The sequence below is a fragment of the Mangifera indica genome, chromosome 10 (assembly GCF_011075055.1).
Source record: "Mangifera indica cultivar Alphonso chromosome 10, CATAS_Mindica_2.1, whole genome shotgun sequence".
NCBI lineage: Eukaryota > Viridiplantae > Streptophyta > Magnoliopsida > Sapindales > Anacardiaceae > Mangifera > Mangifera indica.
In genome coordinates this window covers 5,216,611-5,232,707 of record NC_058146.1, presented here as the reverse complement: position 1 = coordinate 5,232,707, position 16,097 = coordinate 5,216,611, and the positions used below count along the sequence as shown (strand labels likewise).

The 16,097-nt window shown below is 34.1% G+C and overlaps 4 protein-coding genes across 7 annotated transcripts; 1 reads left to right on the top strand and 3 right to left on the bottom strand.

Moving 5' to 3' along the window:
• Positions 1–226: 226 nt before the first annotated feature.
• On the bottom strand, positions 227–2,589 carry LOC123227450 (U-box domain-containing protein 1-like). The gene has a single exon (XM_044652243.1). It carries the CDS (start codon positions 2,587–2,589, stop codon positions 532–534), a length of 2,058 nt encoding a protein of 685 aa, XP_044508178.1. The 3' UTR covers positions 227–531.
• Positions 2,590–7,941: 5,352 nt separating this feature from the next.
• Positions 7,942–8,710, top strand: LOC123228214 (LOB domain-containing protein 21-like). Its single transcript, XM_044653525.1, has one exon. It carries the CDS (start codon positions 8,168–8,170, stop codon positions 8,690–8,692), a length of 525 nt encoding a protein of 174 aa, XP_044509460.1. The 5' UTR covers positions 7,942–8,167; the 3' UTR covers positions 8,693–8,710.
• A 1,041-nt stretch (positions 8,711–9,751) lies between these two features.
• Positions 9,752–11,896, bottom strand: LOC123228036 (trihelix transcription factor ASIL2-like). 4 transcript variants are annotated; one of them, XM_044653224.1, is made up of 2 exons: positions 10,963–11,896; positions 9,752–10,264 (listed from the first exon to the last, which is right to left on the bottom strand). In XM_044653224.1, exons 1-2 carry the CDS (start codon positions 11,690–11,692, stop codon positions 10,233–10,235), a joined length of 762 nt encoding a protein of 253 aa, XP_044509159.1. In that variant the 5' UTR covers positions 11,693–11,896; the 3' UTR covers positions 9,752–10,232. The 4 variants fall into 4 exon arrangements, with proteins under 4 accessions (XP_044509159.1, XP_044509162.1, XP_044509161.1 ...); XM_044653227.1 differs by having other exon boundaries at positions 9,752–10,202; positions 10,963–11,888; XM_044653226.1 differs by having other exon boundaries at positions 9,752–10,197; positions 10,963–11,878.
• A 131-nt stretch (positions 11,897–12,027) lies between these two features.
• LOC123228034 (pentatricopeptide repeat-containing protein At3g56030, mitochondrial) lies at positions 12,028–13,280 on the bottom strand. Its single transcript, XM_044653223.1, has one exon. The coding sequence runs from the start codon at positions 13,057–13,059 to the stop codon at positions 12,073–12,075; it is 987 nt and encodes a 328-aa protein (XP_044509158.1). The 5' UTR covers positions 13,060–13,280; the 3' UTR covers positions 12,028–12,072.
• Positions 13,281–16,097: the final 2,817 nt, after the last annotated feature.

Sequence of the window (16,097 nt, the reverse complement as noted above, 5' to 3'; positions counted from 1 at the left end):
GGCTTAAACTCAAGCCTGTGAACTGCACTCTCTCGCAGCTCCGTTGATGGTCTAGGCGTTGGCTACTAATTAGATTTTACTGTGAATCATAAGCTACTCTACTGTACAGTATCCAAAATGATAAGCCAGTGGGCTTGTTTTCTGAAATGACGTTTCACCGATTGATCTGATTTTTTTAATTCATATTTAGGATACAGTTTTGCATAAATCAAGCAGTCTGAAGACAAAATTAGCCTCTCTCTACTGCTTTGTAATGATAAATAGCATGTGCAGTTGGAAAAGCCACCAGTGATGCTATGAACCATAGTTAGAGATCCAGTGATTTTTTTCCCTTTAATGAAGATGTTTTTATTTTTATTTTTCCTTTTAGTGTGAGGGTGAACATCAAAACGACATTGTAAAAGGTGGATGTATGAATTTATTTAATGAAGCAGTAACGTTTGAGTCTCAATTACAGAGCAAATCAACACTTGTATGATGTTTAAGAAATCCACAAATATACACTTTTGGAATCTGAATTATCTGATACTGTTATCCTACAGGATTGTGAGATTGGGAGCAGCATCGGTTGAGTAATCTGAGGAGTGCATTGGCCTTTCTGCGAGCTTTCAGAGACCCATCAGCAGCCAAGTTTTGGAGAGAAGGGATACTCCGAGGATTTATTAACAAACGTCTCGCTACCTCTTCTCCTCCATCCTTGCACAGTCCCAGCAGGAGAGTTATGGAGTTCTCCTTCCCTTTGGCAGATCCAAATCTCAAGAGATCAATAAGAAGAGGTACCAAAATTCTGCATTTTCTTATCTCCTGCAGCCCCTGAGAACAACCAAGAAGTGTAGCTAGTATCCCCAAGGCATCATCTGTTATACCCGCCTTGTCGTCCATTAACAGGTCAATGAGCAGTGGAACTACCCCCGCGGCAACAATGCTTGCCTTGTTAGGATTGTATACTGCAAGATTGATTAGTGCAGTTGCAGCATCTTTTTTTCCAGCTGTTGTGCCTTCTCTCAGGAGCCCAAGTAAGGCTGGAACTGCTTTAGCATGTGATCCAATTGACACCTTGAAATCATCTATCATTGACAGGCTAAAGATGGCTGCTGCTGCATTCTCTCTTGCCTCCATGGTTTTTCCTGATTCCAGAACATCTATTATGTTGTCCAGTGCTCCAGCTGCCATTATTAAAATCTTATTGTTGTCGAAAATCGAGACGTTAAGTAAGGCAGTGACTGCATTTTCTTGAATTCTCGGATCATGGGAATTTAACAGTGTCACAAGGAATGGAATAGCTCCTGCCTCGGCGATAATTCTTCTATTGCCCATACCAGTTTTTGCAAGTAACCGCAGCTCATAAGCAGCCTGCCTCTGGACGTCTGGGGAACCCATTGCTAGTTTTCCCACCAAAAACTCAGCTGTCATTTTGACAGCATCCATGGCAACTTTGGTGGCAGAAATGTGATCAACAGCATTCTCAAACTTCCTCTTGCTGTGGCTTCTCTCCAACTCTGAGGAAGATGAGGATGCACATTCTATTAAGGGAATATTATTCTCTTGGCACCATTGATGAACAAGACTCCTTAGTGCATAATTGGGTATGAGAGCCATGTGAATTAGCCTTTGCCCACTTTTTGGACAAGTGTGATGCCCGGAATTTATCCATTGAGAAATCGAATTCCGATCATATGTATGCCCAGATGCTACAATCACTGGATCTCTCATCAAGTCAAGTGATATTGGACAACGGAATTCGTCAGGAATATGAATCAGTGATTGAGAGGTCAAGGATTGATCAAATTCTGTACTCAAAGCAGAGCGCTGCTTGATGTCTTCTTTGATATTTTCATTTTCTTCACTATTCGAAATCATTGATTTTGAATATGAAACAAGGGAAATGAGATTGTTTATGTTGGAGACCACAATTAGTCCCCCAGTCCCTGCCTGCTTTTGTGCTTCTGCCTCAAGTTTTGATATTTCTTCTTCATAATCCGATGGACTGCTCAAGCCAATGCTGCTTAAAACTTCGTTCAATTTGTCAATATCAACAAAGCCCTTGTTTTTGCTGTTCTTCTCATTATTAGAGGCCATCACTTGCAGAAGATCCTCTCGTCTTTGAAGCTCTTTAGCATCGAGAAACAACTCTACCCTCTTTGCTTGCCTGTGAAGAAGCTCAACTTGCTCTCTAATGTCTATGGTTATATTAAGCAAGCTGAGAGGTAAAATATCAAGTGCTCTTCCCATCTCCTTCACTAGTGCATAAAACTGATTAGAAACAACCCGTGTCTGTATTAGGCCCCAAAGAGAACTACCATCCTTGCACGCTTGAATCAAGCTCTTAGCTCTTCGAATCACTGAAAAGAGCTCAGTGATACATAGTATACAAGATGGAGGAAGAGGGCTTTTGGTTTCTTGAATTTCTTCAAACAAGGAAGAAAGAAGTTTGATCCTCCTTATCATAGTTGAAACATTCCTAACTTGTATGCAGGGAAGCTTTTCCATTGAAGCAACTTCATCGGATATATGAATCAAAGATTCCAGTAAAGGCCTAGTTGGCAGTAAGCCTGAGGAGGCCATGAAAGGAGGGAGAGACACATCCATTATTTCTCACTTTATAAGTCTGTTTCTCTTCATTTTTATTATCAAAGTTTGTTAGGTTCCCGATTACTTGAGCAAAAATTTTCCTTCTTTGCATTATTTTAAACAGGGTTTACCCAAAAGAAGAAATAATTTTAAAAGCTGCATGGATTTGGCTGTTTCTGTTTGTACAGTTAACGTAAAAGACAACAGCAAAGGTGGTAGGAGAGGAGAAGAACTTCTGGGAATGCCGCCATTTGGAGGAATTTCCAGCCTTGGTGGGCTAGTTTATTCCCCGCCAATTTTATATTCAGTTTAAATATTGAATGAGTCTTGTCAAACTGTTGAATTCCACCTCTTTCAGTAAATATAATGTCCATAGAGAGTTAGAACGTCTCATTACAGTATATTTATAACAAATTTCTGAGTTGGCAACTTTGACTTTTCCTCCAAGTACACGGTAGTGCAAATTTCTGAACATTGCATTTTAGTCCTTATGATCTTCAAAGAGCACATCAAATTTTAACAAATTTCAATGTTAAAAATTTTTATAAATAGTAATTATAATTTTAGTTTAATAAAATTAAATAATTAAATAATCTAATAATAATTTATAAATAATTTTAAATGATTAATAAAAATAAGTTTAATACATTTATATATTATGATTTAGATATAAGGTTTATTAAACAACTGATAAAAAATTTATTAACTTATTACATATATTAGATAGGTCTCCTCTTTTAAATTTATATAATATAGATTTATTTATTAAAAATTATTATTAAAAAAAATTATGAGTGAAAGACTAATTATTCAAATCTAACAAATTTTAATTCTATATTTTTCAGCATGTACGTTACCTTGTAAAATTATAAACATGATCTTGTGATTTGTAGATTTTTTTTATATTGCTTGACTAAGACATTTTGTTCAGCTCTTTCTCTAGATTCCGATCTCAAACATTCTTAGATTTGACATGTTAAGCATTGCTTGTATGAAAATCAAGAAGGGTTGACCTCAGCAAATCATTTCATTTGTGGGCTAAATCAAGATCATAAGGCATTGGTACTTAGATATATTATAAATATTTTTTTTAAATATATAAATATATATTATATAATTAAATATTATTAATACAGATGGATATATTTTTTATATATAAAAAAAATTTAAATTTTTAATAATATTAATAATATTTTGTAACATAATTACGTATTAATTAAAATTTTTTATTATTTTAATTTTTAAAAAATATATCTTAGGATACACTATATATAAAGTTTGATTTTCCAAGACTACAATGTTACCTAGCTGGAGTGAACTCTGCTCTGGAGTGCATTGCAATTCAATTCAATGATATTTGATTTTCTATAATCAAATAGTCAAATAATGCTGCTGAAATTTTGCTGGACCATTGAATTAGATTCAATGGTCCAGATGTTGGGCAACATAACAACTCCCTGAGCCTCAATGGCCTTTTGTTTGACTTGGCTATCTGGGCTTTTGTAAGTTCTCAGATGGATTATGTGCATTATTGAACTTCAAAATCTGCAGTAGAATAAAGATCAATATGTTGAGCAAGAGTACAAGAAGACAATACAAACGACACAAACAGTAGTTATTTTATGCACAAAACGCAGGAAGACCAAATCAAATTTGCTTATCTTTCCTCTCTCTCTCTGGGTAAATTCTAGGGTGGCCTCAAATAATCCAAGTAGCATGATGAAATCACATGAAACTTTCTACTTTGGCGATGTTTCTGAGACATGGCATTGGAATTTGAAAAGGACTGTTCAAAACCTCAATTGATGAGCCATCCAAATTGATCTCCCCACTAAATCCAGCTCAAAGATTATGGTGAGACCTTCACATGACAAGACAATTAATTCTACCTTGATTGACGGCCCCTTCACATGCTTTGCCAATTGCCACGAATTCTGAAAATTTAGAAACCCATAAATAGAAATGTAAATATTAATGTTATTTATTTTAAATATATAAATATGTATATATTTAATATATATTATTATATTATTAAATAATTTTAAATTAAAAAATAATATAATATTTAAAATAAAATTTTGTTAATAATAAAAAATTCCATCCAAATTGGACAACAATTGATTGTATTAATCTAAGACCTTACTCAATTTTAATAAATTTAATTTGATGATTTTATAATAAAGAATAAATAATTATATTATTTAATTATAAATTATCATATTAATTTATATAAATAAATTTATATAATAAAAATCCTTATTCTAAACCCTCACTGAATTTAAACAAATTGAAGGCCCATTGGGATGCCCACGCCTACTCCCTATATCTCAGGTTGGCCCCGACGAGTCAGATATCGAAACGTGCCGGTAGCTTTAATCAAAGTGCAAAATAATGTGGGTGGAGGAGGACAAGCTAGCAGCTATACTCACTGTGTACTTCCATCACACACACGAAACAAAGTGGAAACGTGATCACTTCCAAATCCAATCATACTTCTCCGGCCCGGCCCATATTCCCTTCCCTCTATAAACATGTTTTCAGCGCGTCTAATACACGGTCCATTCAACTTCAGGGATTGACGGCACGTGTTACACAGTTGAAGCCTGGCTTTCTTTTATGGGGTGGAGAAAACGACACGCATTAATCAAGTGGGCTCTCCTCAGGGGGCATTATGTCATCTTCAACTTCACCCCCCTTTTGAAGTGACATTTTTCTGCCTTTTTTTTTTTTTAAATTCAAATCCAATATTTTGTGATATATATATATATATATTTTCCATTTGTGATTTTAGAAATTTCATTCTATTTTTCTGAGTATATTACTAATCTTTTCATGAAGTTAATACAAAAGTTTGTGCACAAGAGAGACATTCACATATTTAGGGATGTAATCTTGAACGAGAAAAACTAACGAGGCAATAAAACAAAATATTTTTAATCAGGTTTGATATATTATTTAAGAATTTATAGTTTTGATAAATTGATTGTCAATGATATAAAGGGTTACCTAAAAATTCTCTAATCATTATTGTCTGTGAATAATCATTTTTTTATAAGTAAAAAAAATTATATGATAGATATACATAGATTTCAATAAACATCTAAAATAAAAGATAAAAATCATCATTTCTTTAAAATGGAAGATAATGATGTTGTGATTTATTATCGCGTGATCGAAATGTAATGCAATCTTGTAAATTTGAACACTCAACTTGACCAATTGATAAGATAGTGGGATTAGGTTGATATTGTCAAATCTTATTTTTCTCTTATACTTTTTGTTCGCATGTTAAATTGTATTGTATGAAAATGATATGACTAATCGCTACAAAACGCTTATGCAAGTAGCTATGGTATAATTGCTAGTCACATCCTTAGGCGTATAATTTCGTCTGTAAATTTTAGCAATGGGAAGTTTGACCACAAAATAGGTACCAATGTTTGTGTCAATCTTTATATAAGCCATCTAAAGAGTGAATTACTATTTCACCCCTTAGGTTTAGCATAATAACAAGCTCCCATCCACTAATTTCTAAACTATACACAATCACCCAAAACTCAATTTTGTTATTAAAAGACCTAACAATAGGAGGGTGTAAGCGTTGGTTCTTTTTTCAAAAGTTAACAAAATGATTAAAAAAAATTATTGGCACAAATTATCTAATCATATAAAAAATGTGTGATAAATCAAAATTACACTAGATATAACCGTTATAACAAGATCACATATTTTATTAAACACACACCTAAAAATGTGAGATTTTGATGATTACGATTGTTGGCTCTGGTAAAATCGTATGATTGATTGGTATGATCTAATTGGATGATATATTTATGATGTGATTTAAACAACTGAACCCAACCAAATTACTAACAATCATGATCAAAAGTAATATAGTAACTTCTCAAAAGTAAAACAATTAAAGGTATAAGGTCATTTACTTTTTTTTATTTCACCAAATCTCGGATGAGAATGAATAGTAATTAACTCACTAACTAAATAATCACTACATTCTTTTTCAAATTGTCTCTTAATAGATTAACCTAAATAATACAACATCAATCAATTTGGACATGATATAATTATGTAATTAAAAATCATAAAGTTTGGGTTTAGATCTATACGAGATTTCATTCAATTACTATCCTAAAATGCATCTATGAGACTGAAGCCATATGTAATAAATTTCAACCTCTTTTGGCGATATAAAATAAGAATATTAGACCACGCTTAGTTACAAAAATAAAATATTATTTTGATAATTTGTTTATATTATTAATATTATTTTATTTAGTTATCAAATAGTAAAAAAAATTAATAATATTTTATTATAGATAATGATATGACAAATAATATAAAAACTGAATATCATATCTATTTTAAGTATTAAAAATTATCAAATAATCTTGTTTTGTTACAATTCTATCTTTAATTATTTATTTTTTCAAATAAAAATACCGTTATTTATAATTAATATAATAATATTTAAAAATAATTATTATTTAAAGATATTTAAGAAAAATAATATTTTTATATTCTTTTATTATATTTAATTAAATACAATCATTATTTATAATTATAAATTTTTACCTAATACTGTAATAATTTTAATTTTTTAAATAATTCATTTTTGTGATTTTTTGTAGGGCAAAGGACTATTTCCTATCCAAGTTTTAGTTCAATCTAAAAAATACACCCATAACAAATAAAAAACTCAAACACCAACTCATTTTTAAACTACTGTTAAATACAAAAGTAAAACTATTATTTAATAATAATATTAAAAGATACATAATTTTATCTTTTCCCCCTTAAGTTTTAAAAATTAACATTTAACTCTCATACCTGAATTTTGAAAAGTGACTTTTCCTCTCCCAAATCTCTAATTTTATCTTCACTTCTCCCTTTGACCATCAACGATCGATGCGGTTGATTGCTGGACAAAAAACATCGTCCAAATCTAGATGACGATCACTATTCTTGGATGATGGTCATCATTCAAAGGTCGTCCTCTGGATGACTTTGTTTTATTCCTTTATCGTTGGTCGGCTATTTGTCAAAGAAAGTGGCTAAATTTCAGGAGAAAAAGGTAAATTTTTTAAAACTTAATTTAAGGGGAAAAATGAGATATAATTTTAATTATTTTAATATTACTGATAAAATAATAAATTTATCCTTTAATACTGATAAAAAATTTATTAGTATATCCTAATGTATTAAAACTTGAGGGAATATTATTTTTTTATCTAGATATATATTGTTATTACAACAAAATTAGGGTGAGAAATTGTCCATTTCCCTTTTTTTTTTTCATGAATACCAAACCAAGCACGTGGCAGCCTGATCCCCGCATTCTTAGCTGATTGGGCATAGATTTTTTACCCATTCGCTTACAGATATTTTACTCTGAAAATTTTTGCAGCATGTATTATTATCAGAAGTCAGAAGTCCTCTCTCTCACTCTGAGAAAGCTTCAAAACATGGCCCATAATGGACTCGAACCTTCGACCCAACCAATAAGCTTATCCACTTCCACTCGTCTATTTATATTAAAGACAATCAGGAGACGGGGCAATAGGAAATTGGGTGATGTGCCATGAATAAAGCCATGAGGGCGCATGAGCCACGGTCAAGTTCATCTTGTGCAGCCTGCAAGTTACTGAAAAGAAAATGCACGACCACTTGTATTTTTGCTCCTTATTTTCGATCCGATGAGCCCAAAAAATTTGCGAAAGTTCACAAGGTGTTTGGTGCAAGTAATGTGAGCAAGATCCTGATAGAGGTACCTGAAGAGCAACGAGAGGATACGGCCAATTCACTTGCATATGAGGCTGAGGCAAGACTCAGAGACCCTGTTTATGGTTGCATTGGCGCCATAGCGTCGCTGCAAACAAGGATGATTCAGCTTCAGCAAGATTTGGCCATTGCAAGAGCCCGCCTCGCCCGCTATACGGAGGCTGCTGCTTCTTCTTCTTGTACCTTTCAGAATAATGATCCATTTTCCTCCATGCTTCCGAATTTCACTAAGTTCGATGGTTATGGCGGAATGATGGCTCAGAATTCCTTGGAACTCAATGGGGTTGGAAATATGTATGATCAAAGCCAAATCCCATATATATAATCAGATTTTCCTCTCTTATATATGTTTTTTTCTGTCTCTTTTGATTTATAATAATCTTTCCATGTATAGAATTCTCCAAATAATTGTGATGTAGAGGAGAATCCAGCATAAATTCTATCAAATTGATCAACTTTACGGTGTTCACTTAAAGAAACAACACTGATGGGTTGATTTTCAGGTACTCTTTTTACCGTACAAACCTGGCAAGAGATCACGTGCAGTTGTTCCAAAGCTTTGACAAATTCCTTTAAACGTGAATCATGATTAGTAATTTTCATTTGTTCCCGTTGCATTTAATTTTCAATCGGTGAAGTGACAGAAGCCATAAAACTTTTTTTGAAGTTTCAAAAGGGTTTTAACTTTAAGAGGAATTACAAGGGATGGGTCGGCTACAGTGAATGTGCAGTGAAGATAAAACTGAATAAAGAGTAGATGCTCTGAATTTCATTAAATTTAAAGTCGGCAAATGCCAAAGGAATATGCAGTTAATAGGAGGAAAACCATTATTCTCCATTTCCCCCGTAACCATCATGCAAATAGATGACTCGTGAAATCATTACCTATATATCCTTTGAAAGAAGCAACTTTTAATTAAGCTTTGGTAGGACATATATAAAAATTATTAAGATAATTTATCTTTTATTAATAAAATTATTTTATTTAATTTGTCAAAAATAAAATATTTTAATAATTTTTTATTATCAAAATAATATTTTATTATTTACTTTATCTTAAATATTTAAATATTATTAATATAATTTTGATTATGTTATTATTTATTAATTTTTTTAAAAATATATATTTATTTTTAATTAATATAAAAAATATTTTATAATAGTAATTATATTTAAAAATATTTAAATAAAATAATATATTAATATTTTTGTATTATTTTTAATTAAATATAAAAATTATTTTTATTTATTTATTTTTATCAAATTTTATTAAATATAGTAATAATTTATATTTATTAATTTTTTAAATACTATATTTTAAGATAATTTTTTAATTTTAATAATAAGATATTATTTATACCAATGCGCCGTAAAAACAGAGAGCTAACAAGGTAATAATACATCGATTACCCTACAGAAAAAATATATACATATAAATCTGTATCAGAACTATTCATGTACAGGAACATTACAAACAAGGAAACTACACCAGCCAACCGACCTCCAAAAGCTTCAAACTAGAAACTGCGGTTGTTAGATGGACAGATGCCAGAAGGGCAACTTCACAGAGATGGGTTGTTAGATGGCAATTCTCTTCTGACATGTAGTCTTCACGTGATCAATATTTTCAGCCACGACTTTTCTTCCCTGTAGAGATATGCAAATTAACAGAATAGTTGTCAAGCCTTAATCAGGTGGTAATCTCAAGTTTAGGCCGAAATTCCAACTTCATAAGACACGATAAGAGGGCCTTAAGCAGCAGTGATAGAGCAAGAGAAGACTAGAGCATAACGCCAGAAAGTTGATCCAAAATTTAATTCATATGCGTCTCTGCACTAGAGACAAACAAGAAATTCAGCAGTATTTCAATACTTGATGCCTGCCCGGCTGCCTCCATCTACTCAAATCAGATAGAAACCCTCAAGTATTATACAATAACTGATGACATATGTCAATTCATTTTGAGGCAAGTGCATCACAACAGGGCAAACGATTTCAAGTATTAGATCGTAGGCAAGTGAAACCTGATCTTATTTAGAGCTACTCAATAACTTCCTCGCACCAGTTACTAATACTTAACAATTACAAATCCTAGGATAAACACACCATATTAAAGCATTTCCAGCAACTAAGGTAGAAAACAAGCCACTCTAAAATTACACCAGCTCAGCCATATTTGCTTCCAAGCATTTCAACCAGCTGAGCAGTGGCTCAACTCAACCCAGGTGCAACGCTTTTGCACCAATATGAACTCGAGTAGCACTATATGCACAACATATCATCATATCGTTGAGTTATGTTTTATTTTTAATTTAAAATTATCTAATCTTATATATGATCGTTTTTATATAAGTTTGTAGTTAGCATTTGTGCACGTAATTTTATTGTGTTAACTTAGTTTCAACTCCTTTTCACTCCTTTATTGGTAAATACAAATCCCAGAAGCTACCATCTCTCAGAGGATCCCATTAGAAAACAACTTCTAAAGCTAAGAATCAAGCACCAAATTTTATTTAATAATTCTAAACTAAACACTGCACAACTGAGAAATATTAAAAATTTTCGTTTCTTATAAAATGTAGATGTAAAATTAACCTGATGAGGTAGGAGGGCGATTCTGTTGCTTCAATTTCTGGATCTCCAATTGAGACACCATGAACATATTCATTCTTTCACACTCAATATCTTTTATAAACTTCATTCTCTCCATCTCCAACTCCATCATTTGCTTTTGTTTTTCACTCTCAATTTTCTCATAAATTTCCCCAAATTTCAGTATTGCCCTCGCCAATTCCCTACATGCCGCTGCATCTGATAAATCTACATCCTCCATCCGATGCACCTTTTTCACCACCATCACATCATCATCCTCCTCATCATCGCCGTTCGACGATAAATCCTTCTCCGTTGACTTTGACCTCCCAATCGTGTATGCGTTCGGCTTGGGTTTAACTCTCAAAGTGACGGTGGTCGTGGATTTTTTTAAGGCGTCAGTACCGATCAGTGAATCGAGACGGTAATAAAACGGCCATTTTGACGGCGGAGGTTTAGCTTTCTCGATTTTGTACTTCTTTTTCAACGTATCGATCCGGTTCTTGCACTGGATGTCTGTTTTCTTAGGCTTGACGCCGTCCTGACGGGCGTTAACGGAATCGGCTACTTCTTTCCAGTCCTTCTGACGGAGATTTCCGCGGTTAAGTTCGACGTAACGGTCTCCCCACGCCTTGATTAGCGTCTCGGTCGCGCCTTCGGACCAACAGTCTTCGCGCCCTCCGCCAGGAGACGCGTGGGCTCGACGGTTGATTTGGGACCCACGCAGTTCCATGCTTTGTCGATGATTATGATGGTGTCGGGCGTTGGTGGTGGTAAATTTGTTTTGTTGGAGAAGGGGCTGCGGGGCTAAAATGCACCGGACGTGCAGGATAAGGTTGTACGACAGAGAGAATCGAATTCGGCGTGAAGCGGACAAGTGGGAAGTGGCACTGTGAGTAGAAGAGATGGCCGTGCATTGTTACCACCGGTGACGTCAGCAACCGTAACGAGGTTAGACAAAAATGACTTTAGGCTATGTGTTTTTGGACTAACTTGGTTCGTGTCGTTTCGTCGGATGTGAATTGTGAACGGTAAAAATAGAAATTACATGCAAAAAAACAGAATAAATTACCATAGTAAGATTAATTTTAATTGCTGTAAAAAGTAAATTATTCAACTACCGTTCATTTCATAAAAATTTCTCAGCTTATGGCCCATAGATAAATCCCTTCTATTCATCTCCTTCAAAATTACCATTGCCTCGTCCTTTTTATCCAAGTTAATAAGCTTACTAGCCAGACATCCATAATTCTCTGTGTCCAATTTTACATCTCTATTTCCGCAAACCATCACGAACTTCACCGCCTGCGTATAATAGCCCAGCCTCAACAACGCGCCAACAATATTAGAGTAGGTAGAGTACTGACCTGACTGTCCATCGTCCACCATCCTCCTTAGCAACACAAACGCACCATCCAACTTTCCCGCTGCACACGCGCCTAACACCAGTGCATCATACGTACGTGCATCAGGACTTAGTCCCTCTTCCTCGATCTTTTTCAAAACTTCACTTGCAGCCGTTAGATCTCCCTTAAAACAGTAAGCAGTCAACAAGTAATTGTGCGCCGTTACATCGGGGAAGACTTTAATCTCTCTCATTAACTCTACCACACGCAACGCTTTCTCCATCATCTTCCCCCTAGTCAACGCGCTCAGTATCGGGTGAAAAGTACACGCGTTCAAACCAAAATCCCCCGACGCCATGATGTCCACCACGCGCAACGCCTCGTCGACCCTTTTCAGTTTACAGAGACGTGCGATGAGCGAATCGAATGCAGTCTTGCGAGGAAATCCGTTATCGAGACGAGCAAGTGTTTTAGTCAGATCGTCTAGTAGTGACAACGAGCTTTCAGTGTTGGTTATGAACTTGAACGTGTTGGAGCTGTTAAAGCAACTGTCTCTCACGCGCTTGTTGAGAAGGTGTCGTAAAGTCTCTAGGTCTCGTTCTTGGCCAGCTTTGTTAACCTGTTCGTCGTAGTAAGCGACAGTGGGAACGTCTGGGAAAGTGTCGGGGCTGGGGCTTTGGGTGGTGTAAAAGCGAGTGGTGAGGACAGTTTGGGGATAAAGAAATCCCTTGGGAAGTCTACGGAGAAGGGACATTTTTGGTAAAGGCTTAACAGGGACGGCGAGGATTCCAGAGAAAAGAGGGTTTCGGTCATTAGGGTTTATCGAATTATGTAAAGAGAAAGGTTTTCGTTGAACTTGGGCCGACGTGAAGTGGGCTCAGAGGATGCTAACTGTAATCACCTATATTTCTAAGTACACCTCGTTCAATTTGGAAGTGGGTCTAATTAGCATTAAGCCTGTCAATTGAACTGGATCCGGAGTTTTTACAATTCTGAAGGGAAAGGTAGAACATAAATCCAGTAATGGCCAACCTGCTTTACCCATTAAAAAAATGAATTAATTGTGAAGTACATCCGGTCCACTCTATGCTGTGTTGTGCTTTTGTGAAAAGACGTGATGGGTTAATCTCAACCCAGCTGGAAAAAAGGAGACAGATAGGACTAAGAATAGGGGAATATTAAGTGACAAAGAAGCGTAAGCATGCAGATCATGCATATCCATCAATAAAGAAAGCTAGATTAGCCTACCTTTTAAATTGTCCTTTCTCATCCACTTCATATACCCAAACCTTGTTTATCCCCATTCCTTATCTCCTGTTTCACTATTGCTCCATTTGTTTCCCAAACAAGCACAATACTTTCTAAATTTGATGACAAACGGCTTATTCATGGCAGGATGTATTTAAGTTTTCATTTAGAACTCTCTGGGTTGAACAAATTTTATACATACATACATACATATACCATTTTATTGCGAATTCGAATCGCTTGAAAGATCTTACATTCAAAGGATGTTTTGATTATATTTATCTACAAATTCAACTTGCAATGACAAGAGGTTGATTTTAATATTCCACAAATTTATATTAAATTACATTATGTGCACTTTCGTTTCCATAAAAGTTTATTTGTCATCTTCTTTCCATGAAATAAGTGTTGCTAATTTAGTGTTTTCCTTTTCCTGTGACTACTGAAAGTTTCTTTTAAGTTTATGTTTAAGCATTTGATTCTATTATTGTGTAAATTCTTTTATTTTGTCCATGAACCAATCCGATTTTGTTGAAGTTAAAGTTTATTGTTTTCTTTATATGTTGGGTTGTCCTTTTACTTGACCATGGCATCGCCAACATGAGTTTGTGTTCGATTGTAGATAAGCCGCTGGTTAATATATAGTTTAGCGTTTGTTATTTTCTTTCACTTTTTCCAACGAGATAAGAAGTCATAGCGAAAAATTATTTATCTCTGTAGTTCCGAAGACAAGAATTGGGTAGTAGGGGGTGGCATCCTAGGAAGAATTAAAAAAGGTTCTTAAAATCTTTATTAAAATATTTAAAATTAAATACAAATACCTAAATACCCTTTTGACTTTTGTAGTGTAAGATGATTAGCATGAAAGGTGAGAATTTGTTATTTTTTGGACTTTAGAGGTAACAATTATAATTCGGGTGAAGAATAGTCGTTCTTTTGAGCGTTACCTCAAAAAATTAAAGGGGTGAATGGATTTTTTTTCCTCTTTAAATATGCGTCGGCAGTTCATTTAGGGCCTAGTTTGACCTAAACAAATTAATGCTTAATTAAATATACTGTTTAAAAATTCCTTCAAAATCGAGCGGTAGCTCCAAAGTGTCTGCAAAGATAAGTTAATAGGGCGGTGATAGGTCAGGATTTGACAGGAGCATCTCTAGTTATGTCATCGTCATTATCTCCCAAGTAAATATTTTTAGACTAGATACCCATCTACTAATGAAACTTTTACTTTCACATTTATATTTGCAGCTGCAGCTGCCATCGAGATATACAAGACAAATTAATGGGCTCTAGTTACTTTTGCTTTCTTCTCTTCTCTTTCTCAAATTTTGATAATATACGTATAATCTAGATTAGGAGTGAATCTGTCTTGTCAACTTTTAAGTGCAGACTAATTAATAACTAGATTTGCTCAAGGCTGACACTATTAAAATTGAAAGATTCACATACTAACGTTTACACTGGACTGCAGCATCAGTGCATGCAGTTCTTCACATTCATTTTTTGCATGCAAATTCAATTGACAAGCTTGCCGGCCAGAATATATATATTGCAGAGAGGAAATCTACATGGGAAATTGTGTATTTAGCTGTTAATCAAGGCCCTGTGTTCAGTGTTTTCCTTTTTCCCGTTGAAATCTAGCCTGTACAAAGCTCACATTCTGCAAAACGGTTTACCCGAGCATCTAGCTCTTAGTTTTGAAAGATTTTAGTCCATATCTACAGGAGGAATAAAGGGAAAACTAAGTGCCTGGATTGTGGTTAGCACTAGGCGGCAACCCCGTCACCCTATTCGCCAAAATATAAACTAGGATACCACTTTCTTTTTCTACATACCAGACAATTCGTTCTTCCCAAAACCCACAACAAAGAGTAAATTATGCAAAAGCTAGCAATTCCTCCAGGATGGAATCCACCTAAGCTCCTAAACGATTTGCTTTCTCGTTTTTCATATAACATTTGTGTCCAAGTTTTACATTCTTTTCTACATAATTTTGTTTCAAAGACTATAGACTTAGATGGAATCCTAGGGTAAATTTTGTTTGGCATAATAGTTTGCAGAGACTTAGATGGACAAGAAGTACCATAAAGAGATAATCATAAATCATGTAGGTAGCATAATATATATTCTTTGAGTCGGATACGATATGATAAGAAAAACAAAAATTCTTGTAGTCCATTGCTAGAAACAAAATGCTAAGTGGGCACACCGAATTTTGCAAAGTTTATTGTTTTATAAGATTTATGGATACTTTTATCTGACAAAGCCATCACCATTTGATATTCATGGGTCCATCATCCGACATCTATAACTGTTCCTCAAGCATTACTTGTTATTCGAACTCAGGTATACATCTACATCTACATCTCTTATTATATGAGAATATTAAGGTAAAATTGATTAAATAATAAATAATATATTAAAATATATTTTAGATTATAAAATTGATAAACAAAATTATAATAAATTATATATTTAAAATAAATAATATTTTAATAATAAATTAGATATCAAATATTACCAATAATATCCAAATCATTTCAT